This window comes from Brachyistius frenatus, unplaced genomic scaffold (genome assembly GCF_029030835.1).
Source record: "Brachyistius frenatus isolate BFR_SWC_R1_liver_20210118 unplaced genomic scaffold, ASM2903083v1 Contig_199, whole genome shotgun sequence".
Classification (NCBI taxonomy): domain Eukaryota; kingdom Metazoa; phylum Chordata; class Actinopteri; family Embiotocidae; genus Brachyistius; species Brachyistius frenatus.
In genome coordinates this window covers 305,001-319,075 of record NW_027210798.1, presented here as the reverse complement: position 1 = coordinate 319,075, position 14,075 = coordinate 305,001, and the positions used below count along the sequence as shown (strand labels likewise).

At 45.4% G+C, this 14,075-nt stretch overlaps 1 protein-coding gene across 6 annotated transcripts in view; it reads left to right on the top strand.

Annotated features, from left to right (window-relative positions):
- The window catches only part of rasgef1ba (RasGEF domain family, member 1Ba), a 117,230-nt gene that overhangs the window by 98,340 nt on the left and 4,815 nt on the right, over positions 1–14,075 (top strand). For all 6 annotated transcript variants that reach the window (XM_069718785.1, XM_069718789.1, XM_069718787.1 and 3 more), the window contains 9 exons: positions 2,686–2,901; positions 3,532–3,606; positions 5,032–5,127; positions 5,698–5,800; positions 7,681–7,760; positions 9,878–9,973; positions 12,148–12,243; positions 12,676–12,799; positions 14,060–14,075. The exon at positions 14,060–14,075 is cut by the window's right edge and continues 57 nt beyond it. In XM_069718785.1, coding sequence (XP_069574886.1) covers positions 2,686–2,901; positions 3,532–3,606; positions 5,032–5,127; positions 5,698–5,800; positions 7,681–7,760; positions 9,878–9,973; positions 12,148–12,243; positions 12,676–12,799; positions 14,060–14,075 — 902 coding nt within the window. The remainder of the gene's footprint in view (positions 1–2,685; positions 2,902–3,531; positions 3,607–5,031; positions 5,128–5,697; positions 5,801–7,680; positions 7,761–9,877; positions 9,974–12,147; positions 12,244–12,675; positions 12,800–14,059) is intronic.

Genomic DNA, 14,075 nt, shown 5'->3' with positions numbered 1-14,075 from the left:
TTTCCGATCAGATCGGTCAGATCCACCGCTGGCTCCTCCCCCAGCTCGTCCAAATATGGTCACTTCCTGCTCCAAACCGCTCCGAACTAGTAAAGATGGTGACGGACAGAATCTGAACTGGAGGATTCATAACGTTCACAAACCGACGGGTGACGTCACCGCTGGTCGGTGTGGACTGAACATGGTCACAGATTGATGCTGGCTGCAGGGTGATGTCACTCCGATGGTTCAGAGGTGTCTCTGCTGCGTTGTGATTTGGCACCGTGGACGTGTTTTCCACCTTTTACTATCTGTTCATTAGTGCCGGTTGGCTGAACAGCTAAAAACAGTGTGGCCTGTGCTGGGGTCAGGTGGATCTCCACAGGAAGGAACTCTGCTCGGCCAAGAATAACGGGACCTCCAGTGATATGATGGCACGAAGCAGCCATGCAGTCAGTGTTGCTGACTTGTACTGAGCGGTCGTCTGCCTCCTCAGGCTCTCTGCCAGGCCCGATAGCGGAGGGAACAGCGCCCCTGCTGGGCTCCCTCGCTCCTAACGCCAATAGTCCTGCTCAGAAATGTCAGGCATGCTGCTGTCTCTGAGATCTGTGACTATATTTACCCGACCCCGGCCCGTCCTCTGTTCGTCGTGGGGACAGAAGCTGCGGCAGATGGTGGACTTTGAAGTGGCAACTGGAGCGATTTTCAGCGGTGGTCTGACTGTGCAGGAGCGTGGCCGAGTGTTTTTACTGATGCGAACATGTTGGACTGTAGGACTGCAAACTAATGAATATATTCATTATTCTTCATGTTGTTTGGATTCATCCTTCTGTAAAAAAACAAAAGGTCAATTACATGTTTGATGACGTGCAAACAATCATTTTGATAATCAGTTAATAATTAAAGTCATTTGTTGAGCAACAAATGCGAAAAAAACTGTTTGAGAAAGTTTTCCACTGCAAAAGCAAAAATGTTAGATTTTCCACCAGTTTGTAAAGGCTTCACTTGTTTTTGATATTTTGTAGATGAAACTATCAATTGAGTTAAAAAAACAAAAACGAATCAATGATGATGGATATGATTCTCTGCAGAATCATCAGGTGACTTCGTGTTGGCTGAGGAGCAATTAAAGACATTATTTTCTCTGATTCTTCCACCACTTTCTGAAACTTCCTTTTTCACTACAAATATTCATTTTTTTCGCCAAAACTGCAATATCAACAGAGCCACAGGTGTCTGGTTTTGTGTCCGTGAAGGTCCCGGCCCGCCTGTTTCCAGCAGAGCGATGAAGGTCGGAGTGCCGGGGTGTCTCAGACTCCTCCCACTCCACGGCTCTTTAAGTGTCCAGCCTCCACATCTGTTCGACACCAGGCTGTTCTTTCCCACCCGGTGGAGCCGAGTCTGGTTCGAAGGATTCAGACTCTGGAGGCTGAATTGGCAGAAAGTTGGTGGAAGGGCGATGTGGTCGTGAGAAAAGGAGGCCTCATCACCTCAGCCTGGTGGTGTGGAAGGAGGCCACGATCCTCCACAACAACACGTCCTCCTTCCCTCTACACACCCTCTTATGCAACGTCTGAGCTGAAGTGTGTCAGTGAGGGAACGATTATCTAGCCTGTTTGGACTGTTTGGAGTCACGAAGGTTCAGCGCAGAGCGACCTCTCGACCTCTCGACCTCTTGACCTCTCGATCCCGTAGGCCAGGAAGCTGACCCCCCCTCCCCCTCCCCCGCCCCTCTGCAGCCCAGAGGTCTTATTAAGGAGCCGGCAGGAGGAGGCTTGTGTAACGGATGATTCTCTGCAAAATGTTGAGGGTTTTTCTGTGGTTTTGGTTGCAGGGTGGCATGTGTTGTACATGGAGGTTGTTGTGACAGTGGTTAGAGATCGACCTGAAATACCTTCAGCTGAGCCAAACAAAGAGGCTAAATCTCTCACCTCTGCTGTTCATGTTGCGTCTGTGGGAAAGAGATTTAACTGTCTGAGAGTCTCCAACACCTTGAAAACCTACTGAAGAACAGAAAAACAAAGCATACAGAGAGCTGAAGTTTCAGAAAAATGGTTCTGATGCAGAAGTGTCTTCAGCTGCAATACCAGCGAGTGCCACTAGAGGTCGGCTCCAAAAAGCCTCCGGCTCCATAGACTCCCATTCAACTTCTCTCATCAAATCCAAAGTGAATAAAATGTGTCCATCAGTTATCTCGGTGTTGTTAGCTAAAGTCACTCCTTCTTCTTAGTTTTCTGGAGGTCCATCTGAAAATAATCCCTCATTCATTAGAAAAGAAGATTCAAGAAGACCTGTTTTTGGGGGCGTGTCTGTTTGATTGACAGGCCTGTGGTGCAGTCAGGTTACAGCTATCGGTGGGCGGGACGTAGTATCGTCAGGTTTCCGATCAGATCGGTCAGATCCACCGCTGACTCCTCCCCCAGCTCGTCCAAATATGGTCACTTCCTGCTCCAAACCGCTCCGAACTAGTAAAGATGGTGACGGACAGAATCTGAACTGGAGGAGTCATAATGTTCACAAACCAACGATGACATCACTGATGGTTGATGACATCGCTGATGGTTGATGACATCACTGATGGTTGATGACATCACTGATGGATGCTGCTTGGTTGAACCTTTCTGAGGGTGTTCATCAAGGAATATGTTGGGCTCCCAGATGATTTCAGAATAACATGCTCTCTCCTTTCCCCTGCTTGTCCACCAGGTGTACAGAAAGGCGGTGTCCCAGATGAGCCAGGGTCTGATCCGGAGGCTGACGGTTCTCAGCCAGTACGAGGAGGCGCTGGTGAAGATCAACGCCACGGCGGCGGAGCGGCTCACGGCTCTGAAGGCGAAGCCCCAGGCGGCCATACAGAGAGACATGCTGTCCATCTGCAACGACCCGTTCACTGTCGCACAGCAGCTCACGCATATAGAACTGGTGAGAGAAATACACGAGTCACAGGAGCTTTGTAATTTATCTTTATCCAGATCTGTTGTTTTAGTTCTTCTTTGGTTGAGGTCAGTTTCAGTTTGAATTATTACATCATATAAATCATTCGGTTTGACGTGTCAAACCACATTAAGATGTAAATGTTAACTTCCAAGGGACAATCAGAGTCCCTGACAATGACACACACACACTCACACTCTCTCTCACACACACACACACACACACACACACACACACACACACACACACACACACACACACACACACACACACACACACACACACACACACACACACACACACACACACACTGGGACTGAGCACTGAGACCTGACATGTATGATGGATTATGAATCAGCGTGGCGGTCGAGGTGACCTGAACATCGCAGCTCCTCGTGTCCGACCGACGACATCATCGATCTGAAACAGAGGTGTTCGACTGCATCTGTAAATTCATCACCTGTCAGTTGTCACATCAATCAATCTGAAAAAAAAACAGGTCGAACTGAAGAATGTTTGGTTTCTCCATAAGATAAGTTTAACGTAGAGTGAAAACTGTGTCGGGAACCAGCTGATGATGCATTCAGGGAGCTGATTTTCACCTTTTTTCCCTTTCAGGAGAGACTGAGTTACATCGGACCTGAAGAATTCGTGCAGGCCTTCGTCCAGAAAGACCCTCTGGACAACGATAAGGTAACGTCTGAATTCTTTTCTAAGAATAAACTTGCGGATAAGACAGCATTTACAGAGTTACACAACGTTTTTCTTGCCTGAGCTGCAGCGAGCCGACCTGCCGTGTCTCCGTCTGGAGCGCCTCGTTCCTCCTTCAGTTTACACAACACGGGAAGTATCCAGCGCTCAGGTCACGGCGAGGGCAGCTCATCTCCAGACGGCAGCAGACCGAATATCCGCTCCTCTTTCTCACACACACACAACACACACACACACACACACACACACACACACACACACACACACACACACACACACACACACACACACACACACACACACACACACACACACACACACACACACCTCACCTACAATTTCCTCAAATCATCCCGGTGTCTGGATTAGATGGGCATGCATGCACCTCATCGCCTAGCAACCGCTGCTGCAGAGGGTCTACACCGGGAAGGGTGTGTGTGTTTTGGGCGGCGGGCTCTCTTGTCTGGCGTTTGGCTGCTAGGCAACAGGCCCTTTTTGGAGGGGGGGTGAGGGGGCGGGGGTTCTGGCTGCCTTTGTGCCTTGGGCTAGCTCGCCTCGTAGTGTGTGTGTGTGTGTGTGTGTGTGTGTGAGAGAGAGTGTGAGAGAGTGTGAGTGTGTGTGTAAGACTGAGTGTGTGTGAGTGTGAGTGTGTGTGTGAGAGAGAGTGTGTGTGTGTGTGTGTGTGAGAGAGAGAGAGTGTGTGTGTGTGTGTGTGTGTGTGTGTGTGTGTGTGTGTGTGTGTGTGTGTGTGTGTGTGTGTGTGTGTGTGTGTGTGTGTGTGTGTGTGTGTGTGTGTGTGTGTGTGTGTGTGTGTGTGTGTGTGTGTGTGTGAGAGAGTGTGTGTGTGTGTGTGTGTGTGTGTGTGTGTGTGTGTGTGTGTGTGTGTGTGTGAGTGTGTGTGAGTGTGAGTGTGTGTGTGTGTGTGTGTGTGTGTGTGTGTGTGTGTGTGTGTGTGAGAGAGAGAGTGTGTGTGTGTGTGTGTGTGTGTGTGTGTGTGTGTGTGTGTGTGTGTGTGTGTGTGTGTGTGTGTGTGTGTGTGTGTGTGTGTGTGTGTGTGTGTGTGAGAGAGAGAGAGAGAGAGAGAGTTAAAATGTCCAGTGGCGGGAAACGCTGCATGGGGGTGAAGCGGTGTAAGGCCGGAGGAATGTGTGGAATCAGATCAAGAGGAACCACACAAAGAAGCAGCATGCATAATGTGGATAACATTGGTGACTATTGTGCTGAAAGAAGCAGAGTGAAGCTGCTTGGCTGCACAAATAGCCAAGAGTTTGTTTTTCTGCTCAGTGATGCATTGACTGAGACGCAGGGAAAAAAAAGAGGCAAAAATCAGCGTTATTTCTCCTGTTCAGCATTATTTCTGCTTTGTAATTAACTTCAGTGCTAATTGAAAGTCGGTTGTTATTGCAGAGCTGCTTCAGCGATCACAAGAAGGCCAGTAACCTGGAGGCTTACGTGGAATGGTTCAACAGACTCAGTTATCTGGTTGCCACGGAGATCTGCATGGTGAGTAATGAACAGGAAGCTGTTTCTCAAATAACAGAGCTGGTGTTCATGGAGGCGGACGACTGCAAACAGTTTATTTTCTTTAGTGTTCAGTCTGTAGATATTTTGTTGAGATAATTCAGTCTGTGTGAAACCACGTGAGTTTCCAAAACCCCCCAAACATCTTCAGATTACAGATTTATGAATATTTATAATTGACATCCTGCAAGTGTCTGACTTTGTACTTGATAAGTGGCTCATATTGTTTCATAAATGAGTTTTTTTTTAAAGACAAAATAATCCCAGAATTGGAAGTTTAGTCCACTGACTGTTTATAAAAGAGTTCGTAGCTTCAGGTCTGAAAAATGGTTCTGATCCAGAAGTGTCTTCAGCTGCAATACCAGCGAGTGCCACTAGAGGTCGGCTCCAAAAAGCCTCACCAGCTAAACAAAAATCAGGCTGTACTTTAAAAAGAAAGAAAACCCCCAAAACCCCAAAAGTCCCATAATGTACGAACAAACTTCCCAAACCTCCAGCAGACGGTTCAGTCTGATGCCTTCTTCTTTTTAATGTTCTCCATTTTGTTAACAGCCTGTGAAGAAGAAGCACCGAGCTCGAGTCATCGAGTTCTTCATCGACGTGGCGCGTGAGTGCTTCAACATCGGCAACTTCAACTCCCTCATGGCCATCATATGTGAGTTGGTGTCATCTTTTCACCCTTCGGAGATAATCTGGAATATTCATACTTGTGTTGTCTTGTAACAAAAGGTTTTGATGTAATACGTTGTGAATGTCGTGGTCGTGATCTCCCCCCGCGGCAGCAACCTCTCACGACGTCGTCTCAGCTTGTTTCCACCTCACGCCGTTTTCTTCAGGGTGACAATAACTTCAGCGAGACTCGGCAGCAGAGCGACTGGAGTTCATGCAGATAACCGTCCTGATAGAGTTTGTTCTCTGGTCAGAGGAAACACTCGGTGTCTCCACAGCTTTCTGGTGTCACATCAGACTGTGTTTATCTGTAGATGTGCACACACACTTGCTTTTAGCTTCAAAGTCAAACTGAGATAAATTAAAACACTTAATTTTACGAGAAAGTCGCACCAAAGAGTTGTTGTCACCTACAGGTGAAAAATGTAAGATCCAATTATCAAACTGACCAGGTGTCGAACTGGAGTGAAATCAGTGATCAGGTTTCCACTCATCACTCTGAACAGGAAGAACTTTGAACGTCTGTAGAAATACTGCAAGTAGAGAAATAGATGTTTTTGTCCCGACATGGCTGCTCGGTGTCCAGCAGGCTCTGGTTGCACGATTCAGCTTCCACGAGCAAATATGTGGAAATAAATTCCTAAAAAAAAAGTCACAACAAAACTACATCCAGATCAGAAATGCCCACAGGCCGGCGGGACGGTCGAGAGTCAAGGATCTCTGTGTCCACAGAGAGAACGGTTCGGGGGGGGAGGGGGGACACTGGAAGAGGACAGAGAACAAACCCGTCCAGGCAGATGGTCAGCACTGACCACGGAGAGAGGGAGGGTGGGGTGAAGAGAGTATTGGAGTGCCAGCTGTCCTCCGTCCGTCTCCCCTGAGACACAGAGAAGGAGACGGACCACTCTGCAGCAGCTTCACCTCCTGGGAACCACCGACTAATACTAATAACCAGATTTCATTATTATTTCATCATTAACGTTTAGCTGCATCCAGCCAGCAGCTTCTGGGTCCAAATCAGATCTGATCCTACGGTGACTGAAGGACGATCATCTGGAAATGGAAACGATAATTAGACTGAATTCAGACTCGAATGAAGCAGCTGTGAATCAGCAGGAAACAAAAATAGTATTCAAGCATTTCTTTTATGGAGATCATAAATAGTGGCAGCATCAAGTTTCACTAAATGTGTCACTAATGTAAACTAACATGAGATGGAAAGTAAAACCAAAACTATCTACATTGCGAGATACCTGACACTAATAATAATAATAATACTACTACTACTAATAATAATACTAATAATAATAATACACTTTATTTCATACAAGACATGCAGCTCAAAGTGGTTTATAACAAATGACATGAAGGTGTTTCACAGAAAAACAGATATAAAGGAACATTTAAAAATATAAAAAGAAGTAAAATGCATCAACTTAAACAAGTTCAAATATAAAAGAAAAAGAAAACAACAAAATAAATAAAATAACAAAAAAAGAGTGTAACACCTGTCCACACACACACACACACACACACACACACACACACACACACACACACACACACACACACACACACACACACACACACACACACACACACACACACACACACACACACACACACACACACAGACAGACAGGATTACCATATGGGAAGCAGAGAGCTGGGAGGGGAAGCGAGGCGTGTGTTAACTCCATTGTTCCCGGGGTCTTGAGCCTCGCTGCTTCAGAAGAAAAAGAAGAAAACACATAAAGAAAGAGATGGGGGGGAGAGGGGGGGTCTGTCTGAATGGGAAAAGGCCATGTGTTGGTGCGCTGGTGTTTGGGTGTGATATCTCCCTCACCGTCTCTGTTTGTGTCACAGCTGGGATGAACATGAGTCCGGTGTCTCGGCTGAAGAAGACCTGGAGCAAAGTCAAGACGGCCAAGTTCGACATCTTAGAGGTGAGTTTGGAGAAAAAATACTAGGTTTGCAGATATGAAGTGTTGAACATTTTACAGCTTTACATCATATTACATTACATTACATTTCATTTAGCTGACACTTTTATCCAAAGCGACTTACAATAAGTGCATTTCAACCATGAGGGTACAGATTCAGAACAACAACAATCAAGAAAATACAATTTTCTTTCAGCATCTGCTCTTCATCACTGAAGTTGGCGTTTCCATGGATACACACGCATGTTGGCTCTGTGGTTTTGTTGTGTTCAGTGCTGATGACTAATCGTGTTGTGGGCGGGTGGGGCAGATTCTTCTGTCAGCGAAATGTTCGATTAAGTTTAATGAAACAGGAAACACAGATAAACACCATCAGGCTGGAAACTCTCATGGATCTGAGTGGGACAGAAGAGCTGCAACTCAGATCTCAGAAATTCATGAAAACAGATACAGTCATTGACTTTTACCGACTGTAGTGGTGAATTATAGACTGTATATAAAAGAGTTCGTAGCTTCAGGTCTGTAAAATGGTTCCGATCCAGAAGTGTCTTCAGCTGCAATACCAGCGAGTGCCACTAGAGGTCGGCTCCAAAAAGCCTCCGGCTCCATAGACTCCCATTCAACTTCTCTCATCAAATCCAAAGTGAATAAAATGTGTCCATCAGTTATCTCGGTGTTGTTAGCTAAAGTCACTCCTTCTTCTTAGTTTTCTGGAGGTCCATCTGAAAATAATCCCTCATTCATTAGAAAAGAAGATTCAAGAAGACCTGTTTTTGGGGGCGTGTCTGTTTGATTGACAGGCCTGCGGTGCAGTCAGGTTACAGCTATCGGTGGGCGGGACGTAGTATCGTCAGGTTTCCGATCAGATCGGTCAGATCCACCTCTGGCTCCTCCCCCAGCTCGTCCAAATATGGTCACTTCCTGCTCCAAACCGCTCCGTCCGAACTAGTAAAGATGGTGACGGACAGAATCTGAACTGGAGGATTCATAACGTTCACAAACCAACGATGACATCACTGATGGTTGATGACATCACTGATGGATGATGACATCACTGATGGATGATGACATCACTAATGGATGATGATTGTGCTGCTTATTTTATCTTAATTGTATCGTATTGGATATACACTGGAATGGACACAAAACATTTCTCTGAAACCTTTTCCAAGTTTTCTATGATTAAATTGGAATGAAAATTATATTGCAATATTTTTAAAAACATTTTGTCAGGAAAGTTTCTTATGTTTTTTTTAAAAGACACAAACAAAGTGGAGAAAATAACATTTAAGTGCAAGGAGGTGTCAAACTGCCGTTCTCTCCACATTCATGAAGAGAAGTGAGGAGCAACCGTGAGAATGAAGGTTGAACTGTTAAAGTTTGATTAGAGGTGGATCTTTTAAGATGATTTGATCTGCTATAAAAATCTCTGCTTGATTGATTGAGACTAAAACATCTCGGATCGATCAAATTTCAAACCAAACAAGTGATCCAGGTGGAGGTGGAGGGAGTCCGAGACGTTCAGGTTTAACCGGGGTACTAGTGACACCCCCCTCCCCCCCCACACACACACTCCCCCCACCCAGGGAGACGCTGCAGCAGAGCAGGCCGTCAGGCGCTGCTTTGAAATCGGAGATCTGACGAGTCTCTCCGGGACCCGAGAGCTTTTCAAAGACTCGGGTTCTTCAGGTTTCCATTGCGTCCCAGCGGAGATCATCGCTGATCCCCGTGTGTCTTGTTCAGGTGAATCCTGAACTTTGCTGCAGTGACTACGTGGAGTTAATTTGCTCTTTGGTTTGTTAGAAGTCACAGATGAGGTGGAAATATCTCCTGATCCCCCCTCAGACTCATCAGCTGGTTTGTTTCTCAGCTAGTTGATTGGTTGATCATATCAGGCGCCGCCAGCTGCAAGATTCATAAATGTTTCACTTGTAAACTGTTTCAGATGATCCCTCTGTGATTTATTCTTTTTTTTTTTTGTCGCAATATCTCAACAGGAATTTTTACTTTCACAAACACAATGAATCTTCTATAACTGAGAGGCTGTTGACTTCTTAAATCGCAGGTCTGATCTGATGTTTGCGTCTCCTCAAACTCAAACTCTTGTTTTCTCTCGGCAGCACCAGATGGATCCTTCCAGCAACTTCTACAACTACAGGACGGCGCTGAGAGGAGCCACGCAGAGATCCGTCACCGCCAACAGCAGCAGAGAGAAGGTGAGGCCTCCACAACCAAAACACAAAACCTCACAAGAAATACAGACAGATTAATATGAGACACAATAAAAGAGGAGCGCCGGATCGGATCCCTCTTTAAAAACTGTTTCACTGAGTTTAAAATGATCCAGTTTGAGATCTGTTGGTTCCACCTGCCCTCGAAGGAGAAAGATGTCTGTCCTAAAGAGGGCAGCCTGATTATTTAAACATCTATAAATGAGTTTAAGATTAGCAAATTTAATATAATTATCCAAATTTATCATATTTAATTTCTTTACTTTAAATGTTGTGAACGTTTGAATATGATTTTTCAGTTTTCTTCCCATCTGACTGCACTCTGCAGGGCAGAACCAAACCGGGCAAATTAAAATGTAGAGGTGCACATTTACAACACAGCTGGTTAAATCACAGTTGGAGTTCTTGCAAAACCTCCACCGCTGGGAAATCAGGTCACATTGTCGAGAGTTTAGTCGAAAATGAGTCGTCTGCCAAGAAGTCATCAAACGTTTGGTTTTGTTTATAAAGCAGCGTTCATAAAACCTCCGAAGTCTGAAGACGTGAACGTTCACGTCTCGTAGAGCCGCTGAGAGTGAATCATCGTCCGTGGTGACCTTTCGCTTTCCTAAGAAGTTATCTGACCTCGACATCGTCTGAACACGGTGTCGTGTTGCCGTGGTGACCTGTGTTGCCGGGACACTGTAAGCTGATTACAGTTACGTAAAGAGTTCAGATGGTTATCTCGGCACGTTTTATCCTGATGTTTCTGAGACTTCATAAATCGTTGAGTTAAAGCAGAAAAACAAACCGTCTGGTGTTTACGCCGTCAGCCGCCTCTCCGGAGGACTCGGACAATGTGGAGCGTTGCGTCACAGAGGGCACGCAGAGGTCGAGCTAAAGTGGGTCGAGATGTGAGGAGGGTCTCGGCTTCCTCCTCCGCAAACATTATGCGGAGGAGGAAGAAAACATAGCCGGCGCCCAGATCACATCGTGTTCTCTGACTCCGTCATGTGGGCTGCAGACGTCGGTGATCTCTCCTCACGTCGTCACATGTTGCAGCAGTGAGTTGTTGTTCTGGAGACGCCGTGTTCTCGTCAATATGATTCGGCTCCCTGCGGTCGGGGAAGCAAACATTCCTGCAACGAGAGGTCGAGAAACGGAAAGTTCCCAAGAAGTCTGGTATGTTCCTGAACTGTGACCTCTCCATTTAGGGAGGGGGGGAGGTGTGTGTGTGTGTGTGTGTGTGTGTGTGTGTGTGTGTGTGTGTGTGTGTGTGTGTGTGTGTGTGTGTGTGTGTGTGTGTGTGTGTGTGTGTGTGTGTGGATCATAACGTAGGCCCCTGTAAACAGCAGCCTCCCCCTGCGGACCCTCGTCGTACATGATGTTCAGACCAGGAAACTAACAGTCAGCTGCACTGATTTAGTTGAGGGATGATGTGGAGGTTCAGTTTCACACAAACAGGTTTAAACTGGTTAAACAGAGTTAAAGGAATAAGTACACATGAGATGGATTCACTGGCTCTTCTAAAACCAACTAAAAACCCAGCCAGGAGCATTCTGGCTGAATAACACAAAGAAAAGCACACTGCTGGGATTCAGATGGAGACGTCAGGCTGCAGATCCTCTTTTAGAAGCTGCACCATCATGAATGTTTGATGGTGGAGACGAGTTGGGACGGTCAGGAACGAGGCAGGTTGTTTTTTTATAGGTCACTGTGTTAGCTTACAGCAGCAACATTAAGTCTGTGTCGAGTGTTTTTGTTTTTAGCCGTAGCCAATGATAAATGTCAGATTGAAGCAGTCAGCTGTGCTGGTATATCCCAGCAGTCTGGTTCTTCTTCCTCACCTTCCTCCTCATCAGCATCGATGTGAGGACACAGACACGCAGTGACCTGAATCATTGTGAGAAGGGGGGTGAATTATTTAAAGAACTTTTAAAGGGAAATTCTTCTTCTCTCCAACTACAAACTCACTTCTCGGTTTTTAGACTGAGGGAGTTTTTATCTGACCGCCTGATTGTGTCTGTGAAGATGGAAAACCAGCCAGTTTCTCTTTAATCAAAATGTATTAATGATCAGAACAAGGCTTTTTTTCTGGAGAGATCAACCTTGTTGATTGTAATTCACACCTGTGAGTCATTAAGTGAATTAAATCCCTTCGTCCTGGTGTCGTCTTGCAGATCGTCATCCCTTTCTTCAGCCTGCTCATCAAAGACATCTACTTCCTCAACGAGGGCTGCGCCAACCGGCTGCAGAACGGACGCATCAACTTTGAGGTAAACTGAATTGTTAAATTGCCCCCAGAGGGAGTTCCCCTCCAAACAAGCTTTCTGGGTTTTTTTTCTGACTTTTTAATGTCACCACGCGCCACAGTATTTATGGCCCATGGAAACGGATTTGTAACTATTTATTACCACTTCCTAAAAGCTGCCAGAGAAAGAAGAAGTAGGACGTGAGTGTGAACTTCAGCTGCAACAAACACAGAGACCAGATTTCTCCTCGTGTTCAGTCACAGCTGATCTGAATCAGACTCTATTTTTGTTTCAGGGTTCAGTGGAAACTCTTCTGTTCTGCCCTCTTATGACATTTCTTCAATATGTTGGATCACATTCACACTTCTGAACAACTGACGATGACGATGAAGCAGAAACTGTTGAGAGTAGGTCTTTAAACTCTGAATATTAACCCATATTGTTATTATATTTCAGAAATTCTGGGAACTCGCCAAACAAGTGAGCGAGTTCATGACCTGGAAGAAAGTGGAGTGTCCGTTCGAGAAGGACCGTAAGATCCTGCAGTACCTGCTGACGGCGCCGGTGTTCACTGAGGACGGTGGGTTTCATCAGCAAACAAGGAATTAAGAAATAGTTTGACATTCAGCAAAAGATGCTCCTTCACTTCATGATGTTCTGACACATGGACGGACTGAATGTAGGCCGGATGTGAAATATGACTTAAAAAGGTTACATGTCAGGCCGTTAGCATGTGATGGACGAAATTCGTATATTTTATTTGAATGTAACTTTTTAAACTCTCACTGCTGAGTACAGAAAGCATCGAGGAAGGTGAAGTTTCACAGTGACGTCTTAGTTGAAGCTGCAGCTGCAGATTTGAGAAATGTTGACTTTTGAAAATGAGAGACAATCAAAATGTGGGACACGGGATGGGGACGTAAAGTGGGACGTAAAGTGGGACATAAAGTGGGACGTAAAGTGGGATGTAAAGTGGGACACCTGGTCACCCCGACTGGAAACAAGAGGAGACAGTCAGCTTGACTTCCTCCAAAATGTAGAAATATACTTCCATGCATCTCTAAAGCTCAGTAGTTTATATAAAATGTTGTTTGACATAAAAATGTAAGTTGTGGATCTTTCTTACCTCTGCAGACAGACAGGCTGTGAGACAGACAGTAACATTATGTCCCAACATTTTAACCATTGAACCAATAAAATTAGGACTGTAAAGATTTAAATAAACTCATAAAGAAAAAGTAATCGTCCACAGTCATTAACTGAAATACTCGTCGCTTAGATCTCCAGTTACATTTTATTTTTTTATTTTGATAAATCTTTGTATTATTTTCAAACTTACAGAAAATGGAACAGAAATAGAGATAATACAACTTTTATTTTGACCAACATGTACACAAGCTCCTCTGCAGCCTCAGATCCACACAGCTGGTTGTCTCCTGTCACACTCCAACACAGCTGATCGCTTCGGTCTCTTTTAATCCACATCAAAGTGTCGGTGGCTGAATCTCATATCAGTGTAATCACAGAGAGACGGGGAGGACGGATGTTAGCGTCCTCCCCGTCTCTCTGTGACGGGGAGGACGCTAACATCCTGCTAACAAGGAAACGCACCAGACAGACTGACCAATCGGCTGTGAGCGCTTTCTCTCCGTTTCAAAACCACAATATTTATCAAAGAAAATGATTCCAGGTGAAGAAGATGAGAAGAAGATGAGAAGAAGGTGCTGATTAAATGGGAAATGTGAAGAACAGTCCTGTAAACGGTGACTCGGACTGTTTTCAGGATGTTTTTGACATCTTTAGAAACAGAAATGATGTTCCTGTGATTTTCTCGTTGCAGCTTTGTATCTGGCGTC